Source organism: Lates calcarifer, linkage group LG7_1 (assembly GCF_001640805.2).
Source record: "Lates calcarifer isolate ASB-BC8 linkage group LG7_1, TLL_Latcal_v3, whole genome shotgun sequence".
NCBI classification, from domain to species: Eukaryota; Metazoa; Chordata; class Actinopteri; family Centropomidae; genus Lates; species Lates calcarifer.
The window spans coordinates 22,306,234-22,322,321 of NC_066839.1; the positions used below are offsets into that span (position 1 = coordinate 22,306,234).

The 16,088-nt window shown below is 37.8% G+C and overlaps 1 protein-coding gene across 3 annotated transcripts in view; it reads left to right on the forward strand.

The window, feature by feature from the left end:
- cdk19 (cyclin-dependent kinase 19) overlaps window positions 1-16,088 on the forward strand; it is a 44,043-nt gene that overhangs the window by 12,170 nt on the left and 15,785 nt on the right. For 2 of the 3 annotated variants that reach the window (XM_018699715.2, XM_018699718.2), the window contains exons 3-4: window positions 5,915-6,025; window positions 8,988-9,128. In XM_018699715.2, the coding sequence (XP_018555231.1) occupies window positions 5,915-6,025; window positions 8,988-9,128 (252 nt within the window). The remainder of the gene's footprint in view (window positions 1-5,914; window positions 6,026-8,987; window positions 9,129-16,088) is intronic. The other variant, XM_018699717.2, reaches the window with a different exon arrangement.

The window sequence follows — 16,088 nt, forward strand, 5'->3', positions numbered from 1 at the left end:
ATGCTTCTCCTGGACTTTCAGGGATGTATTCAACTTTTTGATCCTATGCGTGTATGATTTTACTGTTTTGCTTATTCAACTTTTTTCAGCTGTTTATGCTTTTATGCTATTTATAACAATTTTGCAATTTTACCGTCACTACAATATATAATATAATTATATAGATCATTATGAATATTTTACGCTTTTTGCAATTTTGCAATTTTACTACCACTGCAATCAATTTTACCTGCAATTAATTTCACCACATAGTATCCTATGGTCATCAGTGGCACAACTGGTAGAGCACTTGTTTATTGATCAAGAGATTGCTGGTTCGAGTCCAGCAGTGGGCAGTTATAGATTGTTTAAAAATAGTATTGCTAATAATAATATTAATAAAGATTTGAAGAGCAATAGTGCGAATGCTGGAAGCATTCACATGCATTTTCTGCAGGAAATGCATTTTATCTAGTTTTTCTTACTTCCTACTCATCACGCCACCCTGCTTCTTTTCTTGACAATCCAGGCAGTCAAAGTTCCACTGTATTCTTTCAGCTAAACATTGGTTGTAGGTTGCATAACATGGCCCACTGAGGTTTCACAGCCTTTAAACCTCTGTGGCAGAAGCAGTCTGTGTTTAGATAATGCTTAGGCAACTTGGGTAAATCCTCAGCTGTAGGAGGTGACCTGACCTGTACAGGCTGAATTCATCAGGATAGACCTTATAGGTGGAGAGATGGAGAGAGTCCAGGTTAAAAACAGAAACATGTTTAGTTTTGGTTTGGACAATGAACTCAAGGTTGTCAGCTATAATGATAAGTTTGTTTTTGTGTTTCTTGAGACTGTGTGTTTGAGAAGACAAGTGAATTTTGGTTTTTGGACAGCAGTGTTATTAGGTAATACAACTACCGTTTTGTAGTAGTGACACATAGAGAGACAATATCTACAGTTTTTTCCCTTTTTTCTTATGATTTCATTACCAGCATTTTTATTATTATAATTTTCATTATTATTATTGTTAGATTGTGTTAAAATAATGATATAATTTTCCTTGGTAGAAGTATAACACACAGCTCATAAATGTCCAATATACGTGCAATCTGTCATCCAACAATTTGAATCTGTCATTGAGTATTACTTGAAATGCAATAAGAAATTAAAACATTTGTGATTTTGGCATAGTTAAACAGTGATTACACTGTGAGCACAAAAGCATGGTCCTGCTGTTATTACAGACAAGTCTGAACTAGCCAAGACTCTTGGACTGTTCATGGGTTCACCTCTTCTGTTGAGACATGACTTTTGGCCCACCAGCGTCTAAGGCCCAGGGGATATTGTATTTGTTAAAACACAGCAAAAAACACAAATATTGAATAAACAACACCACACCAAGTGTTTATCCAAAGACATGAGGGAAGCCACCTACAGTAAGTTCAGAAGTTGAGGCTCTGTCTAAAGGCTGGATTTTTAGTTACAAATGTCAAATGGGATTTTGATAAGGTTTTCTTACTTTTAACACTGAACCCAGAAGTTCTGGTTTTGCTTTGGCTCTCCATTACCAGTGGGAATGATGCTAATTTGAAACAAAATAATTATCCTTGAATAACTGGATAGAATTTCACTTCAGCATGATTCTGTTAAAACAAAATAATTACCTTATTTCAGGGTTATCCACTTATCATGAAGGGGCCTAGAAATCCTCCAGTGGTTTAATTATTATTGTGTCCATTCAGGCACCTGCTCTGGTTTCACATCTGTTCATTCCATTAAGTTTGACCTTTGTGAATTGAAACATTATTCATGAATTTCATTATTCCCATGAAACAAGTCTTGTTCTCCCTGTTGGTCACAATGGCTTTTGTTTAGTTAAATGTCCTGACCTCATAAATATTCCCCTTTTTCCCTTCTGCCATAGCAGCACATGTGGGCAGATACAGTATGAGAACTGGTTCATACTGTATCTTTCCATGTGAAGATAAGTGTGCAGTCACTCCCTCAGTGATAATGATTCAGTGAAAGAAAATTATACAGTTAATAAATTGGCTGAATGGTCCGTTCACCTCGAGTAGAAACATAAAATTATGCTCCAGCTTTGAGATGAGGCTCTATCACTCTCCATGAGACAGCCTGTTTTCTGGTCCAGGCAGCCATTCTTCCCCAGCATGCTGATCACTGTGCAAACAGGAACATATTTTAGTTGTATTTGTCAAGGGTGGAGGTTGAAAAGCTCAAACACAGGGTTGCTAGGGATTGAATGAGAGCTAATGTCTTGCTGTCAAAAAATTGAAGAGTTCTTTTTTTTTAAATACTCATATCTAAACATAGCATGGTAAACCATACTGTGTTGTATACAGTATGTATGCTCTAGCAAATTTGCAACTAGCTGTTGTTTCAGTAAGATAAATGTAACTACAGACAATGTTTGTGTGTCTAATCTTCCTCTGATCTGATGCAACATTTTCTAGAAGCAGTTCTGCAGGATCCTGTACTTAAGTCATATTTTGTGCTGCAGCCTGTAGTCTATCAAAGACACAGCCTAGTCAACAGTGTATGTCTGTAAATAACACCAAATGGCTGCAGCTGTGTGGGCACTGATGTCTCACTGAGCCAGTGGCTGTCATTTTATTCATTCTGCAGGGAGAAAGCTTGGTGTGCATATCCCCTTGAAAACAGAGCTGCTGTGTTTGTTTCTAACCAGAGGAAGGCAGAGCCCTGTACAGAGTGGCCTGTAATGGATTTATCAACCTGCTGTTTGTCAGCCACATGAGAGAAGTCATTAATCAGTCCTGAAAAGCAGTGCTGTTTTTCTTGTGGCCTTTTCTTGCTCATGAAACACTCATCCTTCTGCCAGTCTTATATGCTGTGAGATACCAGACAATTCTGAAACCCTAGGATTCAAGGCTGCTTGCCATATTCCAAATTTGTTTATTTGGCCTCAGTTGTCTTCGGAGCAGATTGGAGAGGGTAAAATCACTCACACACCGCACACCACAGGACAAGATCATCTTTAGAACCATTGGATAATCAGGCCTTTGCTGACTTTGATCGCAAGGGGAGATTCAGCCCGATAATTGGCCCAATAATCTTTTAGTGTGTACCCCACCTTGCAAGTGATATGGCTAAGACAAATGTTATAACTTTCCAAAATCAATCACAATCCAACAAACACACCTACTTTATACAGTGATTGGCCAGCTACACAGAGTGTATGTAAGCAGACAAGATTTGACCTTCTCTCTCAAGTTCTCTTTTTAGGTCTGTCCCATTTTTGTGAACATGATATCTCAAAAAAGCCTTGAGATAATTTCCTCAAATTAGTTTTTTTTAAAAAGTTCACTTGGACTCAAGGATGCACTGATTAGATTTTGGTTGTCAAAGGTCACAGTCACTGTGACCTCACATTCTTCCTATTCTTGTGAATGTGATAAATCAGAACACTTGGAAGGAATCTCAATACATCTGACACACATGTCCACTTAGAGTCAAGGAAGAACTGATTAGATTTTGGTGGTCAGAGGTCAAGGTCATTGGCCTCACCAAACATGTTATTGGCCACGATCTGAAGAATTCATTTGCTAAAATACCCATTCTGTCATAGTCTCACTAAACACTTTACTTCTGGCACTTTTCATGTAAACAACCAAATACAACACCATGAATGCCTTTAAGAAGGTACTCCAAAACTGGTTCCCCATTTATACAATTTATCATATCTTGCCCCTCTGTGTGATGGTCAACTCCTCCCTACCATCAAATGTGGCTGTTCAGAGGAGTTATTATCCATTTTCAAATGCTGTGGCTATGAACCCGTTCATTTTAAGTATACTGAACCCTTTAGGCAAGGAGAGGGTTACCTCCTCCTCTTGTAGTTTCTTTATGCTTCTTCCAATTTACCACTGAAACCCAATTCCTATTTCCTTACCTACATCCAGTCCTTTCAATACGGCATTAAATCTGAATATACTGAAGATTCGTTTGACAGTTTTGAGATTTGAGTTTTGTGGATGATGGAAATTTAGAAATATTTCCATATACAGGACAGATACCTGGCATATCAGGATTCTTTACAAGCAAATGTTTGTTTTCAAATGTGTGCAGACAGGACTGTTATTGAGATCACCTTAGTAAAGTTCAGGTCAATTATAAGACATTAGCCAATGAGTTGAAGTTAAGATCAGATCAGACATAATAAAGAACAGAACAAAGTAGACATCATTCAAGATGTATGTACAAGTATCCTCTTTTTAATGGTCTGCATTGTAGGGAAAAACAACATTTTTGGAATCTTCAGAGCTCAAATATATTAATAATCTAAAATAGAAAATCTTTAGATACTTTTCTAGACACTCAAAGATGTTTTACCGGATAATTGAGCAATAAATAATGGCAGTACAATCCTGTTAAGAGGAGTTGCTCCACCACGTAATTCATGATTTGCGTCAATGGATTATCTGAAATTAGAGCCTTTTCCTGTGAGTTGTTGACCTGGTTTCAAGGGTATTTACACAGCTTTGGTTACTCATAGAGTGTTACTTTGAGCTGCGATGAAAACCAAGCTGGATAATTGTCTTTTTGGACACAGGTTAGCATGTGCATGTGTATTCAGAGTCAAACGCAAAAATCCGCATAAAGGAACAGCCAACCAAGAATGACAGCAAACAGCTGATGTTGACTCTAGTTTTCTCCTGACGTCGCTCCAGCTCACATTATGCCAAAGGGATTTCATGAGATAAAGTTTTCAGTTTTTTGTTCTTGCGTGGAGTTTGTGTTGGAGCATTTCTTGCTGTGTGCTGGGGGCCGGTTGTTTCATAACAGTCGTGGACTTTATCCTGGAGCTAACGTTATGCTGACTTTTGGGAGCGAGCATCCTGAACACTCAACCCGAGTTCTTTACACCTAAATTCTACAGGGTGTTATAGGCAACAGAGAAAGTCAGGGAACAGTCTATTCACATATTGGCAAAAAAAGAGAAACTATTACATGTAATTGCTTCAAATTCTTTCATACATTACCATTAAACAAAACACGCAAGCCAAGGATTTGAATGTCTTACTTTAGGTGAAGTAAGAGTCATGACAGGCAATAGAAATGAATAATTCATCCAGTTAGTGGGAGTCACTGTTTCTGTTCTGTCACTCCCAAATGAGACACCCTGTAGACACAGAAGTCTGTCTAAAGGGCATGATTGATTATGGATTGTCTGTGATAGTTCATCAAATGGCAGTGTGAATGGGAAAGGGAGAAACCAATGAACCAGTTCAAAGATAAGAGAGAGACTGTGTAGCATTAACCAGGACTGAAGTCATTCCATTATGAATCTGCTTCCCTGCTAACCTCCATTAGGCCTTCAGCTGCTGTGACAAAAGAAAACATTAGAAGTTTCCACACAGTTCCTCTGAAGCTGGAACAATAGATTAAATTCATTTGAAACCTGAACCGCTAATTGCTGCATTTGTTTGACTGGTATAGACTGTTGTTTCCATTGGCATCACACTATATTGTGTTTCACTGGATTGTGCTCTAATGTACAGTGTTAATTTATCATACACAATGATCAATATAGATAATAATAGTACTTTATAATGAATTGCTGTAGATGAATGCTGCTGGGGGTGTGGATGAAATTTCTATTTGTACTTGTACCTGTATTTAATCTGAATAATTCTTACCATAGCATTTCATTGGAAACAGTAGCATGTTAGTATAACACATTGGCCTGATTTGTTAGCATGCATTTTCTCTGAATCTGCTTATTTTGTACTCCTGTCAGCCAAGCTTATTACATCAATATCACATGAGCAAAAAGTTCAAGAATACATGTTTGTTTTGCTTATACACTAGAGTGGCATTACATTAAAATGTTATCACATCTTGTCTTGTTTAAAATGATCTCCCTCCACAATATTCACTTAAGTCCTGTTGTGTCTTTCAGCTCTTACGAGAACTCAAACACCCAAATGTGATTGCCCTGCAGAAAGTGTTCTTATCCCACAGTGACAGAAAGGTTTGGCTCCTCTTCGACTATGCTGAACATGATCTTTGGGTGAGTCCTTCCATGCTGTTGCATGCTACTACATACAAGAGTATCACATGAGTGTCCCATAACGAGAACTGATATTTTCCAAGTTCAAATAAATGTGTCAATGAAAACCAGTTTTCCTTTACTATGACTGGCAGAAAACTTATTGGGTCATGTAAATAAAGGTTTCCTGATGTTGAAATAAAGATAAAGACATAGTATATAATAACATTAGTGGTGTATTTAATTGTGGAAATGAAGTTACAGTTCATGTGGCTGCAACATTTACTTTTTATCTGTTTTTTGCTTTGTTTTTTGTACTGTGTACGGCTATTCAACTAAAGCAACACAGCACGTTCAGTGATCCATCTGACTGTAGGCTTGATTGGAGAAACACTTCAGGGACATTATGTTCACATGTGAATGGTTTATACATCACTAAGATAATGTTAGCCAGTGAGAAAGATTAAAACCACTAATATTTCCATGTTGAAATATTTCCTTTAGACTATGCAAGGGTTCAGCAATTAGATTTTATTTTATTTTTTTCCCTTTTGTTGCATCATTTTAGTGTGTTAAGAACAAGACTGTATGTTTTAGTACATTGTTTAATTTCTTCTAATTAGTTTAAGAATAACAATATTTGGAAAATTGATTTAGGAGTGTATGTGACGGCAGAATACAGAGTTACAGACACTTATGTTATAGGAATAGTTCGAGATTTCTTAGAAAACTTTACACTTTTGTTTTGTACAGATTAAACAAAGATATAATGTATTGGTGAGATTTAGAGATGCTGGTAAACAGATTTTGCTACCTTTGAACAGAGCCAGGCTAACTGCTAGTCTTTCCAGTCTGGATGCTAAGCTAACTGCCTGCTGATTGAAGCTTTATTTAACAGACAGACAAGAGAGTGAGTGGATGTGAAGATCTAACTCTGTGGACAGACAGCAAATAGGTGTATTGAACTAGTCCTAATTTCCTTTTATTAACTAAAACTCAAAATCATATCATTAAAAAAAAAAGACGTGTTGCACTTGTATAGTGTAAAGTGTAACTTCAAGGCTTTACAAACTAAAACAATACTAAAATAAATAAAATAATAAAACAGTGACCTGCTTCATTTATGGCTTAATGAAATCACTGTTGATACAAATCCATTATACAGTAGGGATGTCACAATACTAGAAATTTAGTAGTTGGTACCAATACCATTAAAATTCCACAATTCTTGATACCAAATCTGATACAGTGAGGCATGTGCACACACACACACACACACACACACACACACATACATGCACATCCCCTCCATATAGTCAGTGTGTAAGCAGTAGTATAAATTGACTAACATGGTCACAGACCAATAGTGAGGACATATTGATATATATAACATTATGAAAACCCAGCTCACAGTAAGATCTATTGTTATGTTAGCCTAAACAAGATAACATTAGCCTTTGAAAATTGTATGTGGAGCATTTACTACAACAGATTCCAGCTGTCACAATTTGCAAAGGATAATCGGAAACATTCCAGGATATGAACATTTTGGCAAAATTTTGTAAATATCACGTTAGCAACTGAAACTGACTCACCCTGACTTCTGTGTACAGATCCAGTTTCCTGTCTTTGAGATGCTTAGATAAGTCTATTTACTCCTTTCATTCAAAATGCTTGTTAACTACATTTGCATACTGGCATTTCGTTGTCCATGGTGACTCTTACTGTTTTTTTCCATAAGTCACAGCAGACCTGTTGCTGCATCCACAATTGCTGCCACCAATTCCACGTTGCTGTTGTCACTGTGTCTGTCTTCCTTCCTCTTCTTCCTTTTGCACTTGAAGTCAGACTAGAACACTTGTGAGGTTATTATGCTTCTTTCATCAGTCCCCCGAGAATCACATCTTCCGTACCTACAACATCTACTATACTGTAGAAAAACAAGTACTGTCACATTTTCAGAATTTTGGCATGGACTTGGAACCGAAGTATTGGCTGTAGTGACATCCCTATTATAAAGTCAAATAGGGCAAATCATTTATCTTTGTTATTCATTACTAGACTTAATTTTAGCATGTGCTTAACATGCTGCTAAAAAGCATACCTCTCTTTTTGTTATTTGATGATGCTTCAGTCTCCCGCACGGCACAATTGCAGGCAGAAAAGGCAACACAAACAAACATGGAGGAGAGTGAATGTTACACAGGAGAGGGTTTTTCCAAACAGATTAAGGAATCCTACCAGCCAAGACATAACAAGGAGTTCCTACCGTAAAGAGGGGCTATGTTGACCATATTCACATTTTAGAGTATTTTGTTTGCAACTATAATTGAAAACTCTTTTCTGTCTTTTTAAAACTATTTAATGTTTGTTAGGGTTTACAATATTTTTTACAATTTCAAATAACAGAAAATATCTGTAAAATAATCATAATTTAGACACATTTTAATATAGTTATTAAATTGTGTCATTTTAAGGCTACCATTTACAGTTTTGCACTGTTTTAATAATTAGCACAATAAACCCTTTTTCCTTACATGATTTTACTAAATAATATGTGTAATTTGACAAATCAGAAGAAAATATAAAACACCATAATTTATTTTTTTTTATAAAGAGAATTACATTTAATTTGTTTTTATAAATCCTTTTTTTTAAGTGTGCTTTTCCATTATAAAAATAGCAAACTACTAAAATGTCTGGTAAATTAAACATATTCATCTGACTCCATATTTCCTATGTTTATTTCCTAACTTGGTATATTGTAAACTCAGGAAACCTTTTGTATAACATCAGCTGCCAATAAGGTTACACAGTAAAATCACAATACGCACTTGAGTCACAATAATATAGTTTACCTAATTTACCAGGCACCACCAAGAGGAAGCTGTTCTTGTAAATGTTGTGGCTACACTGACTGAACTGACAAGACATGCAGAACTCCACAAGCACAACTGAGGTGAAACCTGTCTCTGCCTCGTAGCACATCATCAAGTTCCACCGCGCCTCCAAGGCCAACAAGAAACCCATGCAGCTGCCCCGAGGGATGGTGAAGTCTCTCCTGTATCAGATTCTGGATGGGATCCATTACCTCCATGCCAACTGGGTGCTCCACAGGGATCTGGTGAGCAGCTATATTAGCTTCACTGCTCCAGTTTCCCTGTACAGACACACATACTTCATGTCAAAACTGTTTCCAAAAGTAACACCGCTACGTCACAGAAACTGTGTTACCTAGGAGAGGTAGAAGTTTTTTCTCTGGCAGCCATGTGTAGTGTGGCATCACACATGGTGAAATGGAGATAAAGATGGCAACCAGGCCACAAAAAGAAAACATGAGTTTGCTGTGGACAAAGTATGTAGAGTAACAATTTATGTATCAATTAAATAGTACAGTAGAATTATATGGACTAATGTAAAAAGTGACGTTATCTCTAAATTTGGATAACTGCAGACAGCACTCCCCAATGGCAGGGGCCTCGCCCAGAGGGACAATACTTCCACCACACCACAAAAACTGCTCAGACACATATATATATATATATAATATATATATATCCACTGATGAATTAGCACACAGTTTGCTAGTCAGGTATTTAGAGCAAAGATATTAATGTATTCTCTCCCTAGCATATTACACAAGAACATATTTATCTTCTTGTACATATATAAGATTTGTACTGCCATGGTTAATTTATATTGTCATTCTTGCTCAGTAGTGCAAAAATAAAACACTAATAATAATTTAGCACAGTGCAGCACTGCTCTTTTCTAAGCTGCTAATAATGCAAAAGTTATAGCTTTTTTTAGGTTATGTGCAAATCAGGCATTTACATAAAAAGAGATATTCTGTTCAGATGCACCTTGTCTCTGCCATGCGTGTTACACCAAGCCACTCCAACTAGCAGAGCCATGTAATCTCAGAGTGTGTGTTGTTATGTTTCAGTGTGATATGTTATGATTTTGATTGTCTGTAGGAGTGTGATTGTAGTGCCTTAGGAGCAGAACGTCCTGAACTCTGAATGTTGTCTGAATCTTGTCTAACCTTTAACCTGGCTACAACACATTGGTAGTTCCTGTGAGATTCTCTCCACCTCTATTTTCCCACAGTGCTTTGGTTGGAGGGAGATTTCATTCTCTGTAGCTGAGAGTCAGACTGGGAACAGTACACAAGGCTTCTCATTGTGTGTCTAAAAATTGCATCTACGATGGCAGAATGACAGGAATTAAAAATGTTGTGTGTGCACAGGAAACATCTTGCAACAAAGTGAAGTTTTGCATTAACTTAAATCTCTGCAGCCTTGGTTTGCTAAGCCAAATTAACTTCTAACAAGGTGAGCTCACAGACAATCAACTCTTGTCTGGTGAATAATGTCATAGACTATGTTTTCCTGTGCTATTTGTTCATTATATTACTTTACTTTGTAATGTCCAGTTATCTGTTATGGAAATGACAGTAGTGTTAGGAAATTTGGAAAAAAGAGATTTTTTTATATACAGCACAGGGTGCAAGGAGCTTTTGCCTCTGAATGTTGTGGCATTTTGTTGAAGGCAGCAACCTACGTTACAGGCTGCTCAGAAAAAGTAGCTTAACTCACTGAAAACTATATAACATTCAAAGACCTCTATATGATAAGCAAAAGCATTCATTATTTTCTGGTTTAATTTACCTCATTACAAAGCAAATGAGCCTGGTTTGCTGCTTGTTTTACACAAATATGGGGAAGTATAGAATCTGTGGTGGAGCAGCAGACTGCAGGATGCAGTGCAATCATTTATGACCTTTTTTACGCCTGTGTTGACAACAACAGCTGTGGCTGGAGGTATTATGTTTTTCGGGTTGTCTGTCTGTCCCATTTTCGTGACTACATTAGTATATAGTAATGCCTATATCATTTTTTTTTTTTTTTCAAATTTGGTACAAACATTCTCTCAGACTTTGAATGTCAAAGGTCAAGGTGAATGTCTGTGACCTCACAATACGATTTGCCTTGAGGGAATTTCTTCAGATTTTGCAGAAAACTTCACTTGGACTTAGAGATGGACTGACTAGATTTTGGTGGTCACCCCTGGACTATTTGGAGGAACTGATGAAAAAAAAAACACTACCTGTGTCACACTACTTCACAAGCCAGCTCAACTACTGCGTCTTATCTATGGTTTGCTCACTGCCATATGTAATTGATTAATTTTTCAGGTACAGTTGGCAATTATAATCTAAAGTACTTTTATTCAAATTCAGGGAATATCTCCTCTTCTGTGTATGTGCTAAAAACAGTCTGGTGTTTTTACACAGCCCTGGCTCTAGAATTGGGATATAAATGAAGTGGATCGGAGCAGTCCATTCCAGCCAATCACGGCGACTTATGCTTGTGCACAGAAGATGGGTGGGTATAAAGTGGGTGGTGGGAGTGGGAACGACAGAATTCCGATGCATGCTAACGCTACAGAGCAGAAACGGATAATGGCAGATATACAGCTAAATAGGAAAAGGACAGAGAAATATACATTTAAAAATAAAGGCTATTGCTGTGTCCGAAATCACTCACTCATTCACTAACCCTTACTCACTATCTAGGGAATTCAGTGTAGAGGACTATATAGTGGGCTCATTGGTGAAGTGTTAAAACACTTTACGGACACTACTCGGGTTGTTTTCTCTGCGCTGTTAATTAATCTCACACAATTAGGCTTACGATAAATTTGTAAGATTAGGGTTATGTGTATTCATTTCTTGGATCTTGTATATACTATGTATATATATAGTATTGCTGTGGAATTCTGCACCAGTGGAACTTTGGAGAGGTTGTATTGACTCAGACAGGAATATAGCAAGTTGCTTTCCAAGATACTGTAACACCTAGATTTCTATGATTTAATGCAGCAGAGTGATCAGTTGAAGAGTCTGGACTTATAATAGTTTATGCTTTATCTGAGTTAAACTGAAGAAAGTTTTGTCTGCTGCAAGGCAGGATCATAGTTTGCTCAATTCCATTGTGTTAGAATCACATCATCAGCATAGACATTGTGCTTTTTAAAGATTTGACCTAGAGGTAGCATATAAATGCAGTGTTTCCCCCAGAATGACTAGTATGTCAATCCTTTAAGATTTTGATTCGTATATCCATGTGGTCCAGATTAGAACTGTATCAATGTGATTCAGCTTTTTAGAAAAAAAAAACAAAGTACAGAATAGGAACAGTTTACTTTCTTTCTGTCTTAAATCTGACTGACAACACAGAGGCACAGACTGAGATACTGAGAATGAAAGTTAACTAAGCTGTTAGTAGATTTTTCTGAATGCATCTCTTAGTGGATAAGCTGGATTCAGAGGGCAAGAAGTCAGAGGGCAAAGCAGTAACACAGTTCAGGCGTCTGTCTATCTACAGGGTCATCCACTCTTACATAATCCCTGGCAATCCTCAATGGTCATGTGGTGTCCAGATATCACATTATGTAAACCTGCCGGGATCAGGGAGCGTGCTCAGGCTTTCACACTTTGTTTCTCTCTGGTAATTTGGAACAATATACAGGGCATCTTCCGCACAGGTGTTAAAGCATTTGTCTTTGCCAATGCCAATTTCAATTACTAAACTATGAACTTTTTTGTCTCCATTGCAGTTGCAATGTATGGCTGTTGTTGAGCTGAGATGACATGCTCATTACAAATTAAGTTAAGCACAATTGTCCCCTAGAATATAAAATCTCAAAGTGAGTCCTGTAAATGCTTAGGGTCAGATCCTTTATAGTCCTGTTGCACAAGTTAATCTTAAACTGCTGTTTTATTCAGGCTTCCCACACTAATGTTTTATAGTAGTGACACTGGAAAGCACTGTGATTTTGGCAGAAACAAGAGTCCAGAGCCATACTAGCAGCTCTTTTAGGCTGTACGCTGGCACAGTTGTGCTTTAAGCTTAAATGCTAATGTTTGCATACTAACATGCTAACATGCAATTACTGTAGTAGCATAATAACATAGCAAAATTTATGATGTTCACTATGTTAATGTAGCTTTTTACCATGTTTTCTTTGTTACTTAGAACCAAACACAAAATACACCTGAGTCTGATGGGAATACAATTGGTTTTGCAGGAATTTGGTTATAAATCAACTATTGGACAAATAGAAATAGAAAAAGAAACAAAAAACACAGGGGATAACGAAAGTCATCAGAATTCATTATCTGGGAATTAAGTGCCAATCCATCCAGTAGTTGGTGGATAGATATTTCAGTCTGACCCAAACTGGACTCACTGACCAACTGCAACAGGAATTTGAAAAGAAAATCTGAATCATCAAAGACAAAGAAGGTTTTGTGCTTGAAAAGATTGTGCATCACTGAAGAGAAAATCAAATAAAAGCTCAATGAAACTGTGTTTACAATCACATTATGGTTCCTTGCTGTTTTTTACTGTAGACAAACCACTAACATCTTACTGCCATTCACTATGACATACATCTACTTTAGCAGAAAAACCATAGAATTAAGTAATTACTGTAAAAGGTTGGGGACATGCTGGCGTCTGGATGGTGTAGGACTGATTGCAGCCGTGGTTTGGGTCCAGCTTGGGACCATTTACCATTTTTCCTTGGGGTGCATTAAGGCGTAAACATGTGTTTCCATGGTCTCCCTCTCGCAAATGAGCCGTGTCCTGCTCAAAACAGATGGCTCAACATGTTTGTCTTTGCTGTATCTGTGCTTAGCTCTCAGCTCTTGCTAGTTTTAGTTTAGTTTAAGTCAACAAAGCTATAGTCATATAGTCAGTCTAGTTTTCTTCATTGACATGTCTCATTTTTGTTGTGCAGTTGTTATGTCCTCTAAGCATTTCGAGGGTCCAGTATCCTTTTTTTTGTTTGTTTTCAACAATATTAACACAAATCTAAATGCAAGTTTCCCCATTCTTTGAACAATTGAAAAATCCCTATTGCTACATGTCAATCAGCAGCTAAATGGAATTCAGCCATCATTCATTTTATTATTTACACAAACACATGGCATCTGAATTTGGGAAACACAATGTAATGTGTATGTCATAACACAAATGACTAAACTAAATTTTATGTTGTGGACTCTTTGTGAATTTGTTAATGTGTGCAATATTTGAAGGGAAACAGTAATAGACACAGTAATAATGAAGAAGTAAAACAGCAATAAGAGAGGGAAGCCCTCTCTCCTTTACAACAACATAAATTCTCCCACAGAAGCTGTGCGGTTGTTTTGCTCCCTGAAGGTCACACCACTCTTATCTGTGCACCAGCTCTTCCGGCCCTTTGTAACTATTTTAACTACAGCTTGATAAAATTCTCCATTGTCAAACTCTGTCTAACTCTGCATTGATGTATTGCAGTTAGTACTGTGATTTTGCTGTCTCATTGCCAGGGCTTCCTGCCATTGTGACTACACAACAGATATATTCAAATTCTCTTCTTTTTGTTTCTTGTCTATAGTTAGATTATCATCTTTGTGCAGGTGCCTGGCTCTTTGTCAGTTTGTGAGTAATAATAAATGAAAAGCAGGGTGCAGCACATCTTTCATGGCTCACATATTTCTGCTGTTACATAACAGTATGCTTGTGCTGGTGTGTAGCATGTTCTGCGTCTTTGCACCACAGGAATCAGGCATGTGCTTTGCATTGCACCACTGCATAGCGCTCATCCCCCACTTGTCCTGCCACTCCTCCATTCCTTCCTCACTGTCCCACCCACCACCCACACACACCAGTGGTGCTTGTCATGCCTCCTCCCCCCTCTTCCCACCACTACACCCCCACAAGGGTTATGTAACAACCTCTAGCTAGTGCTGAGCCCACCACCCTGCATGGCTAGCTGACTCAAGATGCTGACTTAGCAGCTCCACTGGCCAAAGCAAAAAGCATGCACCTTATTGGACCATACCAGCAGTCACTGCAGAGGATGGGGGAGGGGTGGGGTGGGGGATTACTGATCTGTTGTTGCAGAAAACCTAGACTGACTGTATATGTACTGTCCTGTATATGCACATTACTATCTGCAAGGCTGTTAGAAGCTGTTTGTCCCACGCGGCCAGACTGCAGCAACACAGGGCAGATGATGCTGTGATCAGGACTGACACATGAGGGTTTGGGAGGAGCAAATACTGTAATCTGGCCATTTGGCACATTAATGTCTATCTTCAATAATTAATTATGAGGAACAATGAATATTATACATAAAATCCAAAACTCTTAAGGCCTTGCTTTATTTTTTCATTTACTGAATAGACACACTATTTTATGCAAACTATATTATTGTCTAACATTCCTAGAAGAATCATGTCTACTGGTTTTCACCTGATGTTATTTCTAATTTGGTTTCCTCAATCTGACAGTAATAACTATATGTAACAAACATACCTGACATCAATAAGGGATTCAGGCGTATCACAAATTGTGTGCATACTTTCACACCTGTAGTTTGGCTCACAGCTTTATTTTAGTTCATTTTTGTAGCATTAGATGTCAACAGAAGCAGAAGAATTGCAGATGTTTGCCACACCACCACAATTATTTTTTAGAATAGGCTGTAGCTCCTGCTGTGCATGGAGGTCAACTAGCTCAGTCTGCAGACCCGCACATGTATATAAGGCAGATGGTGTGGGTTTTTTCCCCCTTTTTCAGTAAATCTTACTGTACAGACAAAGTGTGCCACTGCCTTAATGGTGCACAGGTAGGGGTTCATTATCTTGACACTTCAACTTGTGGTTGTTGATAGCCCTGTTGGCTGTGACTTTTTGGTATTAGGACAGCCTGTTCATCAACTTGCCAGTCTTATAGTATAAGTCTGCCTCTCGCTCCTGAACTGGCATAGAGACAAAGATATAGATGGCTTTGTTAAAGAGGGCCATGTCCCTAAGGACTGGGTTTGTTGGTCTACAGTGGGATAGAGAGTGTTTATTTTCCCTCGGCTCCTGTTCCATTTCCGAAACCAACCAACTGTAACTGATGAATTTCACTGGATGATTTCAAGGGGAAGTCTGAATTTAGAAGCGTAAAGCCCGATTCGGTGCACATTTTTGAAAAATGCTTGTGTGTATCTTAAACACATACTGCATTTTGTTGCAGCAACA